This window comes from Acinonyx jubatus, chromosome B2 (assembly GCF_027475565.1).
Source record: "Acinonyx jubatus isolate Ajub_Pintada_27869175 chromosome B2, VMU_Ajub_asm_v1.0, whole genome shotgun sequence".
Classification (NCBI taxonomy): Eukaryota; Metazoa; Chordata; class Mammalia; order Carnivora; family Felidae; genus Acinonyx; species Acinonyx jubatus.
Window position 1 is genome coordinate 112,965,222 of NC_069385.1, and position 23,867 is coordinate 112,989,088.

Below are 23,867 nucleotides of genomic sequence, written 5' to 3' on the forward strand. Positions count from 1 at the left end.
CACACACAGGAAAAAGAGGGGAAGGCAGAGAGGTTTGAGTCATGTGGCTGCAAGCCAAGGAACTCCTAGAGGCACCAGAAGCTCCAAGAGGCAAGGAAACATTCTCCCTCAGCACCTTCAGAAGGTGCTGGCTGACACTGATTTCAGATTTCTTGCCTCCCGAAATGTGAGAAAATAGATGTGTGATGTTTTAACGCCCAGTTGGTGGGCATTTGTCACAGCAGCCCTATAAAACTAATCCAATGCCTTAACTCATGGACCCCCAAATTGATGGTGTCTTGTTTTGCAGAAAAATTAAGGCTATGTCAAATTCCTGCAGCCACTTCAGCCATCCCTACCAAACCAGAAATGCCGTCAGTTTTATTTACTTGTTTGGGATAAAATGCCATCACATATAAAATGATAGGAAACTTAAAACTGCGGTTCTTACCCCGTGAGTGACTTCTGACATACTTCCAACTGTTCGTGCAAATGAGGTAAAAGTTGCCCCATGGTTTCATCTCCAACACAGCAACTGATCACATTGGGGTTCTCATGAGCTCGCTGCATTATCTTTATCCATGACTTGTCAATATTCTGAAAACGCTTGGCTTCCTAAAAACAGTCAGTGAAAATGAGCATTTGAATAAAAGCAAAGTCTTCGCTTTGGAATAGCCTCTAGTTCCTCAGACCCACTTCTATTAGTCCTTAGTCTACATAATTTAAAGGAGCATTTTTTTTTCCACCTCAATTAATTCTGAAAAACAAAAACCCAGAGTCATAAAACTGCTTATTGAAATACTGCTTTGTCACAATGGGGCTTATCACTTATTTGTTTTCTTACATTTAATACATTTTCAAAATGCCACACGATTAATTTACAGAGCTATCGACTTAAAGCTCAAATCTAGTCTTCCAGCACCCCAGGTGCTTGGTTTGATGAGCAAACTGAAGAAGCATGACAATAACTTGATCTCAAGATCTTTTGAATAATTACAGCTCAAAAGGACCCGGGGGAGGGGGGGGGGCAGAAAAAAAGAAAGTAAAAACCCAAAACAAAGCTTCATTTACATTTTTGCTAATGAAATTTTTCTATTTACTATGGATGATATTAAGCTTTGCATTCAATTGCAAAAACGCCTCTAGGAATGGCATAATCTTGCCTTTTTAAAAACTTTTAAAGGTATCTTTTAAAACACTGCAACTTTCTGGTTAAGAAAGAAAAGAATTATGTTTAAAACAATGTTACAATGAGAAATGAGCTATTTTTGAAACCCTTTTAACCTTGATTTTTAATTTATATAGAGCCTATAGTTATGGAAATTTAGGAAGAGCAGGCTTAATTTTATAAGAGGGATTCTACCTTCATAGAATAAATCTATTAATAAGTTTACTTATTTCAAAGGCTGCAGAGTAAAGCTGTTTTAAAGATTTTGTTAAGGGCTCAGAAAGCTAAATTTCCTTGCCCCGTGGTATGTGTCTGATCTACCATTAGTCGACTTAATGATAGTTAATTTGTGTTTATGCAATACAGATTAATTTTAATTCTACTCTCAGAGGAATACTATAAAGTCACCTCTTAGAGGAGATGAACTACTATAATCCAACAGTACCATATTTGAGGGGTGCCTGGGTGGCTAAGTCAGTTAAATTCTTGGTTTCAGCTCAGGTGATGATCTCACAGTTTGTGGGTTTGAGCCCTACATCAGGCTCGGTGCTGACAGCATGGAGTCTGCTTGGGATTCTGTCTCCCTCTTTCTCTCTTCCTCTCCTGCTCTCTCTCCCTCTCTCTCTTTCTCTCAAAAATAAATAAACATTAAAAAAAAATTAAATGTAGTAGTACCATATTGAAGGTACCTGATATCCTCAGATAACCTGGGGATTTGAAAATAAGTGATTTTCTTTTTTTCTTTTAATGTAAATAAAAAATCAGCACATTTTGAAAATTTATTTTGTAAAGGGGCCAGACAGTAAATATTTTACTTTGCAGGCCATATAGTCTCTGTTACAACTACTGAACTCTCCTGTTGCAATGCTACAGCAGCTACAGACAGAACATAAATGAATAGATATGGCTGTGTTCCAATGAAACTTATTTCTACAAACAGGTGAGTGGACCACAGATTGCCAACCCCTGTTTAAATAAGGTTTTAATAAGGTGGCACCTGGGTGGCTCAGTCGGTTAAGTGGCCGACTTCGGCTCAGGTCATGATCTCACAGTTAATGAGTTTGAGCCCTGTGTCGGGCTCTGGGCTGACAGCTGGGAGACTGGAGCCTGTTTTCAATTCTGTGTCTCCCTCTCTCTCTGCCCCTCCCCCACTCCCTTCTTTCTCTCTCTCTCTCTCTCTTAAAATTAAATAAACGTTAAAAAATTGATAAATAAATGAATAAATAAATCAAGACAGGACCATATGGCTTTATAAAGACTTCTCCAGAGACATACACACAACACAAATCATTCTATCAGTAGTTACAAAAACCATATATATATATATTTTTTAATATATGAAATTTATTGTTAAATTGGGTTCCATACAACACCCAGTGCTCATCCCAAAAGGTGCCCTCCTCAATACCCATCACCCACCCTCCCCTCCCTCCCACCCCCCATCAACCCTCAGTTTGTTCTCAGTTTTTAAGAGTCTCTTACGTTTTGGCTCTCTTCCACTCTAACCTCTTTTTTTTTTTTTTCCCTTCCCCTCCCCCATGGGTTTCTGTTAAGTTTCTCAGGATCCACATAAGAGTGAACACATATGGTATCTGTCTTTCTCTGTATGGTTATTTCACTTAGCATAACACTCTCCAGTTCCATCCACATTGCTACAAAGGGCCATATTTCTCATTGCCATGTAGTACTCCATTGTGTATATAAACCACAATTTCTTTATCCATTCATCAGTTGATGGACATTTAGGCTCTTTCCATAATTTGGCTATTGTTGAGAGTGCTGCTATAAACATTGGGGTACAAGTGCCCCTATGCATCAGTACTCCTGTATCCCTTAGGTAAATTCCTAGCAGTGCTACTGCTGGGTCATAGGGTAGGTCTATTTTTAATTTTTTGAGGAACCTCCACACTGTTTTCCAGAGCGGCTGCACCAGTTTGCATTCCCACCATACAAAAACCATATTTACCTGAGGTAGCTGTTTGGCAATATCTCCACCCACAAAGACAGCTTCAAGATAAACCCAAAGGTTCTGGACTACTAGCCACTCTTCAATTATATCTGAGGAAGTGGACAATTTATACACCCAATTCTGGATGGTTTTTTTAAATGGAGCATTATATCTAAAAAGTGAAAATGGAAAAAACACTATATTTTAAGGATACATGATTCAGAAAATAACATGGCCTAACAAAGTTACAGGAGAAACATTCGTTTGGAAATGAACATTTTTTTTCCTTAAAAGGCAGTTCCTAATAATTTTCACACAGCTAATGAGATATTTGCTTTTCTAGGAGTAAAACTCATATAATTATAGTGATTTTACTTGTTTCCACCTATTAGTCATAGACTAGGAAAATGGACCGAATTTTGTGACAGAGGTCCAGCAAAGGAACTGTGCTTGTTGTTTCTGGGAGTAAAGGGAAGGCAAGGAATAAGGTGTTTTTACAAGACTTTGGTGAACCAAATCGAAGTAAGCATGGCCTGCGAGAATAACACTTAGGGCACTGTTACTGGTCCATGAAACTAGTACCACAAGGCCAATGTCAAGATTGAGGGTTGATGTCCATTTACAGATGTTGCTCTTCTCATCCAAAGACTGCTGGTTTCACCAGGCAGTGGGCCTAGATTGTATGGTATTAGAGATCTAGAATAGCTGCCCCCAAATAGCATGCTTCCTGCTTTCTCAACATCAGGGCTAGATGAAGGATTCATGAGAATTCAAGGTGTCCAGAAAGCTGGGCACAACCAAAAAAGACAAGAAACACAATGCATGTCATGCAAGAAGTGATGGGAAGATACTGGGTAAGGACCCAACTGCCTACAGTTGGATTAAGAAGCCAATTTTAGTTTGTGGCAATGACAAGTGGTTTCGATGTGGTATAGTGGCATTTTCTGGTGATTGTCAATACAAGGTTCTTAAAACTTGTCTTGATCCAGGACAGGTTGCTCACATACAGAAGGGGGTTCTTCTGGGTCTGAAGCGGGTCTTCTGGGTCTGAATGGGGTCTGATGCGTGAGTACAACCCATAACTTCTCTAGAAGTCTATGTTATACATGGAGGTATAAAGTGAGTTGCACAAAAATTGCCCCAAGGAGATAGGTGAGCTATTCAGATAGTAACAGGCATTTTTATCAACACCCATTTACTGTCCGTCTGACCATTGTTCTGGAGCTGAAAGGCAGTCAATATGCTAAAAAGCAATCTTCAAAATTAAAACATGCAGACCAAGATGGTATGGATGGGTACTTCAAGGGGTTGAAGCAACTAGATATTTGAGGCCCAAAATGGTCCTGCACAGAGGAAAAAAAAAAAGAGTCATATTTGATGGTTATATTTCATGTAACTTCCAACATGAAAATGGGAGACTTGAAATAAAATCTAGCATAACCAGTTTCGGTCCTATGGCCAGGCACTTGCATTGCACAACTCTGCATGGTGGAACCTGTCAAGACCGATAGGGAGTGCCATAGACCAATCAGGAATCCAGTAGGAAAGTGTCACAATCCAGGCAATATCTGGAGTTAAGTCTCACCCATGGAATATACAATTTCTTTCTGAGGTCACTTCCAGGTCACCCTAGAGACCCAGCAGCCACTGCCTCAACATTGATTTTATTAGTGCTATAAATATTATACTGATCAGGCTAAATGCAAGTTAAGTATGAAATTAAGAAAGGCCTCAAATCCTGAATTCTTTGGCCACAGACACTATTCACATGACTCCACAGCCTTTTTTCAAGAAGTCATCCTTTAGTGGGGGCGCCTGGGCGGCTCAGTCAGTTAACCGTCCAACTTTGGCTCAGGTCATGATCTCATGGTTTGTGAGTTCAAGCCTCACATCAGGCTCTCTGCTATCACTGCAGAGCCTACTTGGGATCCTCTGTCACCTTCCCTCTCTGCCCCCCTCTCTCCCGCCCCCCAAAATAAATAGCACATTTAAAAAATAACTAAGAAAGAAGTCATTTAGGAAATTAGGATGGCAAAATTAGCAGTGATCCATGTGGACATAGTATCCCATGAAGTCCAGAAACCACTGAATATCCCATGGTCACCTGTGCCAGGATTATTCATATTCCCTGAGAGCAGAAGACATAAGTAGGATCTTAACCACAGCAAGTCAACACGAAACTCCTAGAACTAGGAGCTTTGAAATTAAGTACTTTATCCAAATACAAGACAGACTTTGGGGCCAGAAGTCATGCAGGATGTCATTCATTAACCAGTGATCTCAACCTGGACAAGGGGTGTTGGGATTCCCATGTACCCTAGACACTGACCTCTGCTAATGACAAAGTTGTGGCATATTTCTTAGAAGTATTATGGCGAAGAACAGTTGAGAATTACTGCATAGTCAGCTAGGGGATTAAAGGTTGCTAATGCCCAGATTAAGACCTGACAGTATACTTAGTCTGACTGATTCCCATTTTCTAAAGCTGCACTTAAGGTCATAGTCACCTTCCAGCTGGTACAGTAGTCCAAAGATGGACAGGTTGTTTCATTTAGGGCACAGTAAACCCAGCACATAAAGAGACACTTTTCACGATAAAAGATGCATAAAGTGTTTAAGTAACAAGCCCCTAGTGATAACAGTTCTTTAATGTGTTGCCAGGATACTTCTCCTGGGCCACTGGATGAACACTTGAGCAGGGCTAGCCAAGGAGGCCAAAGATGACAGATTGGAGGAATGAAAGAGAAAGAAAATAAAATAGATCATCATGGTGGGGAGCCAAAATGTTCAGGAGATAAGCTGCCTATTTGGGGGAAAGTAATTATGATGGGGCCCACCAGGAAAATAGGAAGGAGAGATGAGTACCATAAAGAAGAGACAGAGGCCATGATTGTTAGGGAAAATAAGTAGCTTGTGTGAGAACAGACAACAGTGAGCACTTTAGGTCAGAATCTTATATTATGCCCCAGCTGTAAAACTGGGCTTTCACCTAGCATTATATAATTCCAAAAACCAAATTAAAACCTTCTCCCCAAAAGTATAAAATTACCTGTTGCTTAGTAAGGAACCTAAGACCATTAAACTATCCTCCATCAAGGTGATAATTTCTCCTGATTCAGTTCCTTTGAGAAGGAGCTCTCCCTTTCCCTTAAATGCGGCAAAACTCAGGTTCTGGTTGGTCCAGTTTTCAATCACCTGAGTCAGCTTGGCTTCAATATCCTTTTCCTTAATGGCAGATATGCAAATGTCCTTCAGAGGGAGATCAAAGAATATGTCATGACATTTTCAATTATAAATTAAGTGCCTTGTAAAATAATGAATTTTTGAGTTTCGACCTAGAAGTCATATCATTTTGTGGCCAAAAAACCAAGACTCAAGGTGCACCTGGGTGGCTCAGTCAATTATCTGACTTTTGATTTCGGCTCAGGTCATGATCTCACAGTCATGAGACTGAGCCCCGTGTTGGGCTCCACACTGGACGTGGAGCCTGCTTAAGATTTTCCTTCCCCCTCTCTCTGCCCCTCCCTCATGCTCGCTCTCACTTTCACTCTCTCTGTCAAAAGAAGAGGAAGAGGAAGACAGAGGAGGAGGAAAAGAAGGAGAAGGAGAAGAAGGAGAAGAAGAAGAAGAAGAAGAAGAAGAAGAAGAAGAAGAAGAAGCAGCAAAAGAAAAAGAAAGAGAAAAAGAAAGAGAAAGAGAAAAAGAAAAAGAAAAAGCAAAAGCAAAAGAAAAAGAAAAAGAAGAAAAAGAAAGGGGTGCCTGGGTGGCTCAGTCAGTTTAACGTCCAACTTCAGCTCAGGTCACGATCTCACAGTTTGTGAGTTTGAGCCCTGAATCAGTCTCTGTGCTGACAGCTCAGAGCCCAGAGCCTGCTTCAGATTCTGTGTCTCCCTCTCTCTCTGCCCCTCCCCAACTTGCACTCTGTCTCTGTCTCTCAAAAATAAATAACCATTAAAAAAAAATTCTTTTTTAAAAGAAAAAAAGAAACACAAGGTCTCAAGATCATCGTATTACAAATTCAAATAATAACTCTCTTGACTGTCTGACCACTAATTATTTTATTGTACCACCTACATGCAATAGCAGAACTTAAATCATCATGTTTCTTGATTATATTTTTCATTGGAGTTTTCTGGCCAAAACAGAGATAACCCCAGCTGCTCTATCTCAGCAACTTGCCATGAGAAAACAACTGAGAATGTATGTGGGAGTCCTTTGACCTCTTTGAAGTAACATATAATCAGTCATTGCCAGATTCCTGCTTCTTCTGGCCCTGATACGAATATTTCATTTGCTTAAAAGTTATTCTATTTTTTTTCCTTACAAGTTTTCCTGTTTTTCTGAGAACGCTCGATATGAAAGTCTCACAGGGAAAGTAAAAGTAAGGTATTTTCCCCACCATGCCTCTATTTATTTTCATACTTAGAATCACAGAATCTCACAGATGGGAAGGAACTGAAAGGTGCAAAGTATTTCCACAAATAATTATAATCCAAATGGGTGTGTAATAAATGTCCTAAGCGTGGTAAGACTTGTTGTGAGTTCTGAAGAGGGAGAAAGGATTTCTTACTGCAGTCAGGAGGGAAGGCTTCATGGAGGAGGCAGCATCTGAGACTGAGTGAGATTCCAATGGGTGGTGGGAGGAGATGTTCTACAGCAAGGGAAAAGAGTTCCTTTGGAGGCAGTGAGTCCAGTGACAGAAGGAATCCAGCTTGGTTAATAGCAGGACATGCAGAGCAGAGCAAACAGGATGTACCAGAGTATACCGCACTAAGAATCCATTTTGGGGTGCAAATAGTAACTGAGGCCTAGAATTCCTTGGAAGTATAAAATGATGTTTTCAAAGCACAGCTTATAAATGGCTATATTCTTGAGTGTAAAAACCTACTTCTAAGAATGAGACGGTCACTTTGTTTCCTTCAGTAGTATTTGAATGACATTGATAAACAGGACATAATGTTTTGAAAACAGAATTTCTGGTATACATATGTAGTTAAGGGAAAAAGAAGGGGCAGGAGACTCAAAACCATATATAGGAGAGATTTCTGGTTACATGGTACAGCTCCCTGCCTCCAAAAATACAGAATAGTGGATAAAATGCAAAAAAGAGAAAGTAAAAACATAGCCAGGCTTAAAAGCCAAACAAACATCTCCATGAACCAGAAGTGAAAAAGACATGCAAACCAGTGGGTGGACATGAAGCCCAGGCCTGAGGGCTGCGGTGAGTTGTGGAAAGGGGCAGGGGGAGCAGTTATAAAGGGTTTGCATAGACCTATCTGGCTATAGCCCAGGGCCCAGCGCAGAGACAACCCACTGAAAACTGCCCAGCCTTTCTGTAAAGAAGGCCTCTTTGCTTATCTTAGAACTTCTGTCTGAGGGTCAGGCATCTAATGTAACACAGGACTAGGGGTTCTCTCCAAAGACAGAGGCTAGTGGGCACCACCGTTGCACTGTCCTCTGCCTCACCCCAGGTCACTGCTATCTCCTGGAAAGGAGCTTATGCACATGTCTGGTGTCCTGAGTTTTGTTTTGTTTTGTTTTTGTTTTTTTGTTTGTTTTTGCAGCTGCCACCCAGGAGATGTCTCTTGAGCACCTGATTCTGGTGGCAAATGAGGTTTATGTTTGAGGTGCCACAGGACCATAACAAACCAGGAAAACGTCCTTAACCAGCTACCTACCCCCAGTGCAGAGACAGCAGACTGGAATGCTCAGTCGTACCATGGGAGAGGCCTATCAGTGTAACTTCACAGCCGTGGCCTGAGGAGTAGGCTTCTAATTAAACATACATCCGAGGGCCAACTCTAATCCTCTCCAGAGACTTTGTAGGGTGGGTGCTCTCTTCATCTTCCTTATGCCATGCTCCCAAATGCTGGCATCTCCAAGAAAGGAACTTGTGTGAACAACTGTTGCTGTCACTCAAAAGGCACATCCCTTGATGGCCTGAGTCTGGTGAGTAGAGGGGCTTGGGTTCATGGGTTCAACAGGATGGCAGCAAACAAAGAAAGTTCTTAACTGGCTATCATCCCAGGGTTTAGTGCACACAGAACAGACAGAAATGTCCATTTCCTAGTGTTCCCCTAAAAGAGGTATATTTGCATACTTTAAAAGTGGCTGCCTGAGAATTTGGCTTCCAATCAGCCTAAATCCACTTTGGAGCCTGACAGGTCTTGTGACACCTCCAGTTACTGGGAGTAACTAAGGATGAAGTAGAGTACTAGAAGAAACACAAAGTTCTGAGAGCCAAGCAAGAGCTAAGCTGGGCTTGAATGATAAGGCTCATTTCCTACATGAGGCTTCTCCTTCCAGACTGAGAGAGGTGGCTGTTTTATATAATGCATAAAAACCAACACAGAGAGGAAAGTAAAATAAAGAAACAGAGGAATATGGTCCAAATGAAACAAGATAAAACCTCAGAAAAGACTTCAATGAGACAGATGGGTGATTTACCAAATAGCTCAAAATAATGGTCATAATAATACTTAACAAGTTCAGGAGAAACACGCATGAACAAAGTGAGAATTTCAACAAAGAGAAAGAAAATATTTTAAAAGTACCAAAAGAAGTCATGGAGCTGAAGAATACAATCACAGAACAGAAAAATACAATAAAGGAATTCAATAGCAAACTAGATGAAGCACAAGAAAGGATCATGAACTCAAACACAGGGCAGTAGAACTTACCCAACTAGAGCAAAAAGAACAAAGAATGAAAAATAGTGAAGATAATTTAAGGGACTTAAATTTAAGATAGATCACATGGGCCAACATTCATGTTATACAAGTCCCAGAAGGAAAAGAAGGCAGAAAATTTATTTGAGGAAATAATGGCTGAAAACTCCCCTAAGATGGGGAAGGAAACAGACATCCACATCTAGGAAGTCCAGGGAGTTTCAAAACAGATGAACCAAGAGATCCACACCAAGACACATTAAAATTGAAGTGTCAAAAGTTGAAAACAAAGAGAACATCTTACAAGTAGCAAGAGAAAAACTCGTTACATGCAAGGGAACTCTCACAAGACTAATAGCAGATTTTTCAGCAGAAATTGTGCAGACCAGAAGGGAGGAACACAATATATTCAAAGTGCTGAAAGAAAAAAAAAAGACAGAAACAACAAAAAAAAAACCCGCTATCAAGAATACCCTACCGGGCAAATTTGTCCTTCAGAATCAAAGGAAAGATAAAGTTTTCCAGACAGGCCAAAGCTAAAGGAGTGCATCACCACTAGACAAATCTTACAAGAAATGTTGACAACAAAGCCAAGGAAACACAGGGAAAAATACACAAACGGGACAACATCAAACTGAAACGTTTCTGCATGGCGAAGAAAACCATCAACAAAATGAAAAGGCAAACTACAAATGAAATAAAATATTTGCAAATCATAAACCTGATAAGGAGTTAATATCTAAAATATACAAAGAACTCACACGACTCAATAGGAAAAAACCCCAACCAACCCAATTCATAAATGGGAGAGGATCAGAATAGACATTTTTCCACAGAAGACATGCAAATGGCTAACAGGTACAGGAAAATGTGCTCAACATCACTAATCCTCAGGGATTAGCAAATCAAAACCACAGTGAGACACCACCTCATACCTGTCAGAGTGGCTATCTTGACAAAGACAAGAAATAACAAGTATCAGTGAGGATGAGAAGAAAAGAGAAACCTGCACACTACACTGTTGGTGGGAATGTAAATTGGTGCAGCCGCTATAGAAAACAGTATGGAGGTTCTGAAAAAAAAAAATTAAAAATAGAGCTACATATGATCCAGCAATACTACTTCTGGGTATTTATTCAAAGAAAATGAAAACACTAATTCAAAAAGAAAGAAACCAGAACATAGATACTGAGAACAGACTAGTGTTGCCAGCCGGGCGTGTGTGTTGGGGCAGGGTGGGGGGTCAGGGGGGTGGCGGTGCAAATGAAATGGGTGAGGGTGGTTAAAGGTACAAACTTCTAGTTATAACACAAATAGGTCCTGGGGATCTAATGTACAGCATGATGACTATAGTTCACAATATTGTATTGTGTATTTGGGAGTTGTTAAGAGAAAAGTTCTCAACACAAGAAAAAAATCTTAACTATGTGTGGTGATGGATGTTAACTACATATATTGCAGTGATCACGTTGTGATATACACATGTATAGAGTCATTATGTTACAAACATAAACTAATAAGTTTATATCTCAGCAATAAAAATCATATAATTATAGAAATTATATCTCAATAATAAAAAAGAAATACCATACAAACACTAAGCACACACAAAAGAACCAATTTAAAATCTTGGAAAGGAAAAATAATATGTAGTAGATTAATAAGGAAAAGTATAGAATTAGAAATCTGGAAAATGTTCTAAGGAATTCACCAGGAATGTAATACAGAAATAAACAGATTTTTTGCTTTTAAATGAGAGTGTAGGTAAGGGACAAGGAGGATAGATTTAGGACCTCCCAAATGAACATATTTCAAATAATCATCTTATCTCCTTGAGTTACTGTATTATTTTGCAAAATCAAAGGATGTTCAGGATCATTCCAAATTTTGAGGGTACATTATATAAGGCAATTAGTACACTCTTACATAAAATGTCTGTACAATTCTCAGAAAAGAAAAAGATTTTTTTAAATTTTTTTTCTAATGTTTATTTCTGAGAGAGAGAGAGTGAGCACAAGTGGGGTGGGGCAGAGAGAGGGAGACACAGAATCCGAAGCAGCTGTCAGCACTGAGCCCAACATGGGACTTGAACTCGTGAACTGCAAAATCATGACCTGAGCCAAAGCTGGATGCCCAACCGACTGAGCCACCCAGGTGTCCCAGAAAAGAAAAAGATGTTCTTTAATGAACCAGTGATAAGATATAAGCTTTTGTACCTCAATGTCATCCTTATTTTTAAGTAGTGGTGCTTCCATAATATTTCTAAGACAAAACGAATCAGATTCCACATCAAATGGGGTTCCAGTTAACTCAGAGATTCGATCCCAGTGTCTCTGTTTCATTGCCTTATTGGTCATCATTTCCAGTAGAGGACATGACTCACTGAAATCATCAATTCTTTTTTTCAGATCCAAAAAAGCTTGCCAATCTTTAAGCCCTTTTGGGAGTTTACGACACCTTTTAGGGGAAAAAATTGTATCACTACACATTTCTTTGTGTACACACACACACACACACACACACACACACACACATATATAACAACTTTGCCATATATATATATATATATATATATATATATATATGGCAGTATATCAGAGGATAGATTCATTTGTTAAATACCTACAAGATCCTATGAAGATAGCCACTAGAAAAAGGTAAGTTTAATTCAATTAAAACTCACCTGTTTTGAAATTCCTGCAGTTCTGCATTAATTTTTTCAATGTCTACATCTCCCCAAAGTATTTCATAATAACCACTAATATTGCTCATTACGGTATCATAGAGTCCATACAGCTTCTGCAGCAAGTTGAGTTCCTTTCTGGGAAACCAAATATTTAAGTCATTGCATAATGTGTATTTTAAAAATAAATGTCATTATTGGATAGACAGAATTCATCCAATCAAATATTTCATACATCACATGTGTACTTTATACACACCAATATGCAAAAAACCCTGTTAGTTTCCAAAGATTTTATTAAAGCCCCATCAATCGGGTCAAGTGTACAGCTCTCAAATATTCCAAGTCATACTATGACTTGACACTAACAAATGGCTTGATTATTATTACCATTCCAGTCACTGCAAACAGTGTGACCAGCACTTGGTAAGATCAAAGCTAAGGCTAAGATTTTAATTTTTTTTCTTTCAAATGCAAGTTTTTTTTTTATGAGAACATCTATCTTTAGGAAGTGACTTAAACATCACCTTCCTACCAAAAGCTTTCCCTCATGTACCCAAATGGAGTTATATACATAGCAAGAATAATAGGAGGGATTATAGATTCCTAGAAAAAGTCCTTTTATCGTGTAATACACCAAAAATTGAGTTTGTTGATGCTCCCAAGAATTCCTCAACGCTTAGCGGACCATGAGGGTCCCCTAGACCCAATTTCAGTTTTTGAGTGTATTTCTTGAGCAGTTCTAACTATTTGTAAGGATTGATGTTCACAACTTTTATTATTTATTATAAATAATGCAAAGGCCAAAGTTAAAATTTGCTTATGTTTTTAATAAAGTAAAACTCATTCTATCTTGCAATTATCAAATGGGCACACTGGGCCCTTTAAAAAACACTCTGTTTTTCCAATTCTTGCTTCATTTTGCTGATTCTTAGGAATGATCCCATTGTTAATCATGGAGTATTTCCAACTATGCTAAAAATGACTAAAATAATACAAAAAGAACAACAAGATCTCCAATAAAAAAGGGACAATTTTTCTTCAGGTTTCTTACTGTGTTGCCCAAAGCATTGTATCGTCTTTTAAGAAAGTATCAAGAGGAGGGCACCTGTTGGGATGAGCACTGGGTGTTGTATGGAAACCAATTTGACAATAAATTTCATATTAAAAATAAATAAATAAATAAAAGTAAAATGATCATTGTATTGAAAAAAAAAAGAAAGAAAGTATCAAGAAAGAACTCTGGAGAGACACCATTTTTGTTTTGTTTTTGTTGTTGTTGTTTAGCTCTCACTTAATACAGTTAAGGAACTGTTCATTTTTTATGTAAAACAGCAAAGAGAAGACAACTGACAAAAGAGTGTGTTTCCCAAGTATTGAACAGGAAAGAGACACAGGGCAACACACTAGACTCTAACTGTGATAGTCCAACTGGCTATGTAAGTGAGATCTCAGACTGTGGGTCTTTAGATGATAATTACCTAGATGAATTTTACCCAAATCAGTAATTTATGAGTGGACAATATGTTTATGTAGAGGCAAGGGCTTCATCCTGCAAATTTTTACAAGAACCTAAACCATCCCATTTCGTGAAAAGGATATATGACTGTTCTTCCATTATCTGTGATGTTTGTGTAACTTTTATTTGGGACATCCCCTAAGTAGACAGATGCTGAAGGCAGATGTGTACTCAAAGACAGATGATGCAGAAATGAAAAAGTTCATGGACTTGATCCTTCAAATGTGAAAGTAAAGATTTTTTGCATTCATAATGCAAGAAAGATGGTGATCCTCTCTTCCACAAAATTATGGGTGTCTGAGTTTTCAACAGTTCTGGGGTTTAGCAATGCAAGTCCAAGAAAAGTCAGAAGTAATAGTAAGTTAGAAGCTGTTGGAGATGGATTTGAAATCGGAAATCAGTGCCTACAGAATGGGTATGGTCCAGGTTTGTGCATGACAGCTGATGAGAAGTTGGTGGTGTCACCAGCAAGAATCCAAGAACTGACCTTTACTGTCCCACTGCTTGTACTCACTAATCTTTGCCTTAAATTTTTCCTTAAGCTTTTCTTTCTGTCTTACCTCTTAACTTAGGCAAAGGAAACCCAAAAGCACTACTCAGGTGGTATCCACTGCCCTCACAAGACCTCCCACTCGCCCAGATCCTTGGAGCTAAACTCATATGGACCATGGAGTGACCTCTGGAATGACTTACAATCACCTTCACCACATTATAATACTAAAATCTCCGCTGATGGAGAAGCACATGCTTCATTTACATAACATACAATGTGTGTATTGGCATGTTTCCTTAAGGCACATGCGCAATCTCATGCCTGCCTTTACAAACAATGACAGAGCTTTCCTATTGATATATTCATTCTAACCCTAAATAAAAGGAACCCATTCACCCTCTCTCAGGGAATCATGGCTTTGGAAGCTATTCCCCATGATCTCTTTATTTGCTGCAAATAAAGTTTTCTTTGTGTGACAACTCAAACTTGTGCAGTTTCTGACTCACCAAGGAGCAAACTCACATTGGTTCTGTTACAGTTGGATTCCGAAGTCAGTTTCCACTTTGTGTAAATATCTTCAAACCAGGGTATTATGGAGTAAAAGTTTGGGTTTTCACTGCTTAAATTCTCACTACATTTTCTAATAAAAGTGCTTTTCACCATTACCTTATTTGTATGTTTGCAAATTATTCATAAATCACTTAAATATAAAAAAATAAATAGTAAATGAGGATGGTTATTTTTCCTGGAATACTGAGGGCTAAAAGAAAACACTGAGTCTCACACTGAGCACGCAAAGAATTAACTAGAGAATTTATGAATATGCAGGACCCAATCCCTGAGATTCTGATTTAGTAAGTCAGGGCAAAGAACAGACATCTGCAATTCTAACACAACTGGTCATCCAGTTAAGCTTGGTGAATGAATGCTTGGAAAAAAAATACAAGCCATCTACCCTAAGGTAGTTGGAAGTATTAATTTATGGTCAGAAAATTTCTTATCTATTTTGCAAAGACATGTTAGAACTTTGATGAAATCAACATAAAGTTCTTTACTGAAACCATGATCCTAATAAGCTAAAGCCACTGTTCTAATTTTGAGTTTGAGGAAAGTTATACAAAATTCCATTAAGATATACTTGCTTAATTCCTAGATCTACTTACTATTTAAAATCAGTTAAGCTCCTTGGCCTTCAATCCTGATGAATTCTGTGTTTACTCAAAAGCGAAGAGCACTTAGCATAAACGCAATAAGAAGGGTTGGAAAGCCAAGGATGGCTATTCTTCTAAATTAAAAAAAAAAATCCAAAATTGCAGTGATTCTATAGGCTAAATATAGACCACAAATACCACAACTTTGGCAACCTATTTTCAACTCCTCAAGGACATTTCTGTTGTATGTGGTGACCATTTATCCAGTGGGTCAGGAATAGCCAGGAATAAGGGGGATATTTAGGAGTGTTCTAGGGGAGGCTGTCTGCATGATAAAGGATTTAATGATGGCATGATTCTTCTAATGGACAGAATTTAATTATTTGCATGTATCACTTGTACAGTTTCTAAACTTACCTAGTTTTGTGTAAAACCTCATAATCAGTCACAGGCAATCCAAAAAGTTGTTCACCAGATGAATATGTAACAAACTTCCTCCACAGATCATCAAAATTGGCCTATAAGAAAATTTTTAAGTTGTAGTAAAATATAATTAATTCAGGCCCCATTAAGGTAGAATTTATTATACCTGGAATAAAAGCTACATTGAGGTTTGTTTAATAATATCTATCAAACAAGGATCTGTGAAGAAATTTATACTTCTGATACCAAGCTATCAGAAGAAAAGTTGACCACTTAATAAAATTAACTTTTAAGCATTTTAAAAGTATCCATTTTACATGAATTTTTTTTTCTTTAATAAATTAAGTGGTCCCTAGAAGACCTGGTTCTCAAGTTCCCATAAATATGTCTGAAAGTAATAAAACAGTATTTTAAATAACCTATAATTCAGGCTTTTTCACTAATTTAGACTTGTCATCTCTTCTACATGGTCCAAATGAGTGAGTATAATCCTTTCAACCCTGTTTTCTCTCCAAGAAATAGTGTATAAAATGAAGGATTCCATTTTAATACCATTTGAAAGAATTCCAGCAATCTGAATCAACGAAGTTAATGCACATGTCCTTTGAACCAAAAGTGGAATCTCCTATACTTACAATGCTAAGTATTAATAGTGTTTAAAGCACCAAACCAAATAGAAATAACCCACCTGTGATGAGATATGTGTGCTACAGATAAAGGGTATAACATATCAATAGGGATCCCAAATTTCCAGCCCTGGAGAATGTCTGGCATCAGACCTCACAATACCCAGAGAGTGAATCAGATCTCACAGCTATGTTAGCTTCTTTTATTTCTTTTTTTTCCTTCAATTTTTTATTTAAATTCTAGTTAGTTAACATATAGTGTAGTATTGGTTTCAGGAGTAGAATTTAGTGATTCATCACTTACATATAACAGTGCTCATCACAAGTGCCTTCCTTAATACCCATCACCCATTTAGCCCATCCCCCACACACCTCCTTCCATCAATCCTCAGTTTGTTGTAAAGAATCTCTTATGGCTTGCTTCCCTTTCTCTCTGTCTCTCTGTCTCTCTCTCTTTCCCTTCCCATATGTTCATTTGTTTTGTTTCTTAAATTCCACAACATACTTTAAAGGAGCCAAATCAGGAAGGGGTGAGGACCTTGAAGGAACTCCAGTGAACTCTTAGTTCCTAGAAAGGGCCATATTTTGCACTTTTTACGTTTCTTGGTGTTTAGTACAGTGGTTACTCAACAAATTTACTGACTAAAGTGTCCATGGGACAAGGTGAACCCAGAAAAGGTGAAACAAAAACTTTAAAGTTAGTATACTTTAAAATGATGACATTTAAAATCTTGTCTATGAGGTAAAGACTATTGATGGATGCCAGTCACTCACCCCTTTTCCACTCAGCTCCCAAATAATACAAAAAGACCCATAGCAACAGCCAAATGGGGAGCAAAATAATCAGCTTTGTCAGCAGACCAACAGAATGCCCAGTAACTCCAGAAATCAGAGTACAATTGCATCAGAGAACACCACTGCACCCTGAGACCCCACATGAGGCTCCTGCTTCTTTCCACAATCCAGATCCTGGCACCTGCTTCTCTTGGGGGTTGGGGGATGAAAGGGCACCTTCTTTTGAGGAGAGTTGGGTCACATGTTCAGCCAGATGCATGGCGAACAGCCTGCTTACCTCACACCCCCAAACACATGGAGAATAGAAGGAGCAAGATGGCAAGAGATGGGCCCTTCAATGTCTTTTCAATGAAGTGGCCACACCTCTGGTAAAAGGGTGACCCATTAAAGTCCCAGTTGCTAACCAATAAATTGGTAACTCCTGACGGAAAGACAAGGAGGTGGGTCTACCTTCAAAATACACCAAGCCTCCAACCACTTCTCATCAACTCCAATGCCACCAGGCTGGTCCAAGTTACTGTCATCCTGTCCTGGACTATTTCAATAGCCTCCTAATTACTCTCCCTGCTTCTACCCTTGACTGTCAATAATCTACTCTCAACACTTGTAGCTAGAGCAAGTCACTGAAAATATAAGTAAGTTGATGTCATATTTGCTTATACTCAGGACCTTTGCACCTGCTCATCCTTCTGCCTGGAAAGCTGCTCTTCCAGATACCTGCTGGGTCTGTTCCCTCATTTCTCTAGGTCTCCACTCAAATGTCACCTTTTCAAGGATGGCTTCTCTGGAGACCTTCCACTTTATGCACACACAGCCCAGCATGTTATTCCCCTTCCCTGCTTTATTTTTTTTTCCCTTGGCACTTATCACCATCCAACATTACTATCTATTTTCATCCTCCCTCTTGCTTTTATTGCTGAGGGGTTCTGCTTGGCTCAGCTGGCAGCCACCAGGTAAGCAGATCAATCTGGGTCCTGGCTCCTCCAGAGAGGCAGGCCTTTCCCCCAGGGCCCTGGGGACTTCAGGTAGCAAAGGATCAAGAGCCTCCTCCAGTGTCCAGCATAAAGTGCTGGCAAGGGTGATAGATAGGAGGATCTGGTTTTAGTCCAAGAGTGACCATTATTGTCCTAAGGACAAAAGAACCCAAACAATATCAAGGGATTATGACTTTTTGTCTGAGGACATCATATTCAATGAAAGGCTGCATTCCATGAAAACCCTGACCAGCACAGACAGCCTACCTTATAGAAAACCACCAGAGTTACTGGGCTGGACCTACCCCTCTGGAGCCAGGCAGCACACACAGTGGGTTCTGTGACAGCTGATTTCATCTACTTTGCACAAGTTTATTCCTCTAGGGTCAGCTGCAATTCCCGGTTGCTTGAAGGATCCTGGAGAAACACTTTTCTTATCTGGGTCTGGATTTTCCATTTAAACCACTCAAATCAAGGGAGATACTTGAAAATTCGATACCACATGAGAAATTCTACTTGGTTCTGATGGAAAAAGCCTGAAGTGCCCCTCTCATGAGAACCTGCGACTGGAGAGATCCCATTCAACTTGACTGAACCTTTTTTACTGCAAGTGCATCAGGTTGGTCTCAATCTTTACTATTTCTTGCTTGTATTACTGAAACTGCCATCGGTCTGACCACCCTCCCTCCAAAACATTCTCCACACTAATGCCAGAGAAGTCTTTTAAACACACAACTGTTCTAAAAATTCAAATCTGAACAGATCATTCCCTGTTTAGAGCCTTCCAGCCCCTAGGATAGGCTACAAGCTCCTTATCATAGCCTACAAGGCTCTCTAAGGATTTCTGCCCACTGTGCTGCCTATCCCTCATCCCTATGCTTTCTGCCCAATGCACCCCACACTTCACTCTCTCATCTCCCCTAGATCTCCCTGCTTATGTCTTCATTTCTGGGAGGTACAAATTCTGTCTAATATATTTTCCCTCCTCTTTCCCCTGGCTAATTCTCATTAGTCCTTCAAGATGCAGCTTAGATGGCTCCTCTTCCAGGAAGCCTTTTCTGGGCTGCCCCATCAGCTCCCATCGGTCTGTTTCCATTAACACTGGTTCTCACACCTAGATCACAATGCTCACCACATGGTTTTGCAATTACAATCTATCCAGCTGTCTGTCTCCCTACCAGATTTTAGCAGCTTAGAAGAAAGAACCATTTCTTAATCACCTTTCTATTGACCAAGACACACAGCAGGTATCTGATAAATATTTTTTCATGACTACAAGTGCAGGTGGGATAGGGAACATAAAGAGAACATATAGCACAGCCACTACAAAAAACAGGATAGAGATTAGAAACAAAGAGGAGAATTTCCAGATAATCTTAGGGGCTGGCTTACATAGGAATCCATGAATCCACAAAACATTAACCTAAATGGGTGTGTGGTTTTTCTCTAGATGTGCTCAGCACTCTGGGCATAGAAAAAGAGGGTAAATGGTTGACCTGACCCAGTAAGCATTGTCCAAGGTAGGGCAAATGAAGTGGGAATTTTAAAGTCATGGATACAGAAGGAAGAAAAATAATGGATACAGAGAGAAGACAAGGAAACTTTTTGTCAATATTTTAAATTTGATATATTTTATTATTTTCATACATTTTATTATTCTATGAATTTTTACCATTAACACACAAACAAGATGTTTGGAACGAGAATAAGGTATAAGCTTAAGTTCAAAATCAAAATCTTATTCTCTAAAAATACAGAGAGAGATTCTGTGGAGAAGAGCATGAAGGGATATAAGAAAAGGAATCAATTACATTATTTAGCAGACTAGAATACAATTAAAATCTGTATGCACTTTAAACATTAACTTTTCCTCTGTAAGACAGAACACATACATTTTTCCCTAAAATTATTTTAAAGACTAACAACACATTTTCTATATGCAGAAAATGAAATTTTACCTGAAATATCTGTAGCCTGTTGCTAGCTTCTTGGGGTGGTATATTTGGAACCATGGGTCCTTCCTGTAATGAATAATATAATCTCCATTTAAATTCTTAATCACATGCATTTATCAATTTATTGAGTTTACCTATTATTTCCTTTTAAATCAATAAACATTATTTTTAATTGAAATGGTCAAATTTTGCCCCATAGATGAAGCTTTCATTTAGTTTTTGTAACAGCCTTACTGAGATATAATTCACATATCATACAATCTCTCACTGAAAACAGACAACTTGATGACTTTTACTATATTCACAAAGTTGTATAACCATGACCATTGTCAATTTTAGAATATTCACATCACTCCAACTGCCATTCATTTCTAAAGGACCATGACATAGCTAACAAAAAATGTGACAAAATTACACCCTGCATGAAGCTTGTACCACTAGAGCTCTGTCTCATGTCATTTATGATTGTAAACGATGATGCTGTGGTTACTCATTAGAATAACTGATCTAGAGTTCCGACAACAGCCTCCTTTCACCGATGGTTCAGCCCAATATGGAAACAGAGAAGCATGTAGGTGGAACACTTGGAAGAAGCCAAAGGCAGTCTCTGGAGGCCATCATCCAGAAAACAGTTACAAAAAGGACCCCAGATGATCTATACAATCATGAATACTACGGATATGCTAAATAATAGACTAGATTCCCAGTATAATAGAATACGAGGGCCATAAAATGTTAACAAATCCAACTAAAAGAGGCAAGTTCAGCACATGTAAAAAAAAAAAGGCATTTATGATTATTATTAAGGGCTTAAAATTATCTTATGAATCCAGACCCACTGTGACCACTAAAAGAAAGTAGCACATGTTAGGGAATATATCCAACTTTTGAGTTTAACTTCAAAGAGGTGGATCGTTATTGGTCATGATACTAGGCTGAATAGTCTGTGGGACTGAGCATGTGTGACATGGATTATTTATTTTCAATGACTCTGTTGGTTCTGTAGTAAAAAAAAAAAAAAAAAAAAAAAAAAAGATCAGTTGCATAACGCCCTGGTATTATGGTATTTATAGTCTCTTGCAACCTTTCAACAACAGTATTCCATTTCCAACTATGAGCATTCTGGCCTGAGAAAGGACAAGAACAGACCCTTTGGTTCCTTCCACAATCTCAAAAGCTGTTGCTCCTTTTAACAGTTATATCTTCTTTCTTCCTCTATAAAACAAGCTTAAAGGACTAGCTATCTCCTGTTTTTCAGATAGCTGCAAATATGCAAGTACAGCCTCTTATATACAATGTGCAAATCACAGTGTATTTCTCAAGACTCATCACTGTCATCGCATATAACACTCCACAGAACATTTTAACCCACAGTATGCAAATACTTGGATTACCATCTCATACGCTTCTGCGAAGTTCATTACATCCTCACGAAAAACTTCCACGGCCTCAAGAAGATTACTTTTAAACTTTGGCTGCACTTGAACTAGTTCATCTTGCACAGAAACCTAGAATAAGAAAGAATACTCAACGTGAGATGTATTTAAATGAAAATGTATTTAAATGTATTTAAATCAAAGCCCTAATTATATTCCAGCAAGTCTGTTATCCTGCAGATGCCCAGGGATGAACAAGGATGTCTCTGAAATGTTGTTTAAAAGACAAAAACAAAAACAAAAGAGAAATAAATAACCCAAATCCACCAACAGGTGACACAAATAATTCTAGTTCATGACCTAACAGGCAAAGCCAGCTTCTGTAACTGCGGTTAGGAAAAAGTTTTCTGACTGATCCAGTCCAGGCCATCACTGTGGCCAGGGGGACAGCTACTGCTGTAGGCCCAATCTGGGTCACAGGCTGGCTCTGGGGCCAGGTGAAGACCTGGGATTAATAACCTCTAGTAGGTTCCCATGGTTGTAGTGGTTGGAACAGTCACCTGAAAGAAAGTGATATTACTCTGGGTATTTAAAAAAAGGGGGGGGGGGATGCCCTCTATAATACTCTTCAAAGTTTCTGTTTAAACCTTCAATCATAATAGCTATCACTTAATTCATACTACCTGCCATGCTTTTTACATACATTAACCCATTTAACCCTCACAACAACCCTGTGTGGTAAGTGCTGATATTATACTCATTTTACAGGTGAGAAAACCGAGGCACAGAGACACTAAATATAACCTCCCAAAGACCCCAGCATCAGCATGAGGCAAGGTCAAGATTCAAAACCTGGCAGTGTGGTTCCAGGGCTCCTGCTCTTAACTGTTCTGGACAACAGCATCTGCCTAGGCTACTTTAAGATTATGCATGATTGTAGTAAAAGGATGGGTCAATAGGCTTAACACTAACAGTTAAGGAGGTAGAACAACCTGAGTGAATCTTTCCCATTGAACAATAACAGAAAGTTGAGCTTCACTAAATCTCAGTGGAGGGTTCTCCCTTTCCTTCCCAAGATGCACTTCTCTGACTAAATCATCAATCATTTTTAAAAATAAGTGATTAGTCAATACTAAACATGAATTTAGATAAACATGAGTATTGAAAAAGCATTTTATACACATTACATCAAGGGAGCCTCATAATCACACATAAAAAATTCCTAGTATGTTCCTGAATGATCACATGAAGAAATTGAGAAAGAAGGGTTATTAACTTGCATAAGGTCACCTAATTGGCTGGTGGCAGAGCTGGAATCATGAGTCATGACCCCAATTTGAGCTCTGTATCCTTGCAACTCTGTCTTGCTTCAATCTCAGGGACAAATCTCTCCATAAATAAGGAATTTTAATCCAATGTTTAATTAACATTCAATAAAAATTTTCACTATAATTAAAGAATCTGGATCCACCCTTCAAGTTCATTTTTAATGTTTAACTGTGTAAATGTTTACCAACTTCAAAACGCTTAGAGAGAAATATATAGGTATAAATACCTGCATTAAAAGAAAAAAATCTCAAATCAGTAACCTAACCATCCACCTTAACAAACCAGGCAAAGAAGAACAAACTAAATGCAAAACAAGCAGAGGGAAATAATAAAAATTACAGCACAGATAAATGATACAGAGAATAGGAAAACAATAGAGAAAATCAACAAACTAAAAGTTTCTTCTTTGAAAAGATCAACAGAATTGACAAACCTTTACCTAGACTAACCAAGAATAAAGGAGAAAAATTACTCAAATTAACTAAAATTAAAAATGGAAGAGGGATATCACTACCTACTTTACAGAAATAAATGGAATTATAAGAACACAATAAATACAGTGAATTGGGACCCTATGGGGTAGGAGAAAATATTTGTAAATCATATACCTGATAGGAGTTAATATCCAGAATAGAGAATTCCTACAACTCAACAACAACAACAAAAACCACAAACAACTCAATTCTAAAATAGGCAAAGGACTTGACTAGACTTTTTCCCAAAGACAATATACAAATGGCCAGCAAGCATATAAAAAGATGATCAATGTTCTGTATCATA

The 23,867-nt window shown here is 38.5% G+C and overlaps 1 protein-coding gene across 5 annotated transcripts in view; it reads right to left on the bottom strand.

Moving 5' to 3' along the window:
- DNAH8 (dynein axonemal heavy chain 8) overlaps window positions 1-23,867 on the bottom strand; it is a 329,266-nt gene that overhangs the window by 187,411 nt on the left and 117,988 nt on the right. For all 5 annotated transcript variants that reach the window (XM_053222854.1, XM_053222853.1, XM_027057830.2 and 2 more), the window contains 8 exons: window positions 21,777-21,890; window positions 20,386-20,448; window positions 16,027-16,127; window positions 12,447-12,584; window positions 11,980-12,220; window positions 6,145-6,344; window positions 3,114-3,267; window positions 431-594 (listed from right to left, as the gene is read on the bottom strand). In XM_053222854.1, the coding sequence (XP_053078829.1) occupies window positions 431-594; window positions 3,114-3,267; window positions 6,145-6,344; window positions 11,980-12,220; window positions 12,447-12,584; window positions 16,027-16,127; window positions 20,386-20,448; window positions 21,777-21,890 (1,175 nt within the window). The remainder of the gene's footprint in view (window positions 1-430; window positions 595-3,113; window positions 3,268-6,144; window positions 6,345-11,979; window positions 12,221-12,446; window positions 12,585-16,026; window positions 16,128-20,385; window positions 20,449-21,776; window positions 21,891-23,867) is intronic.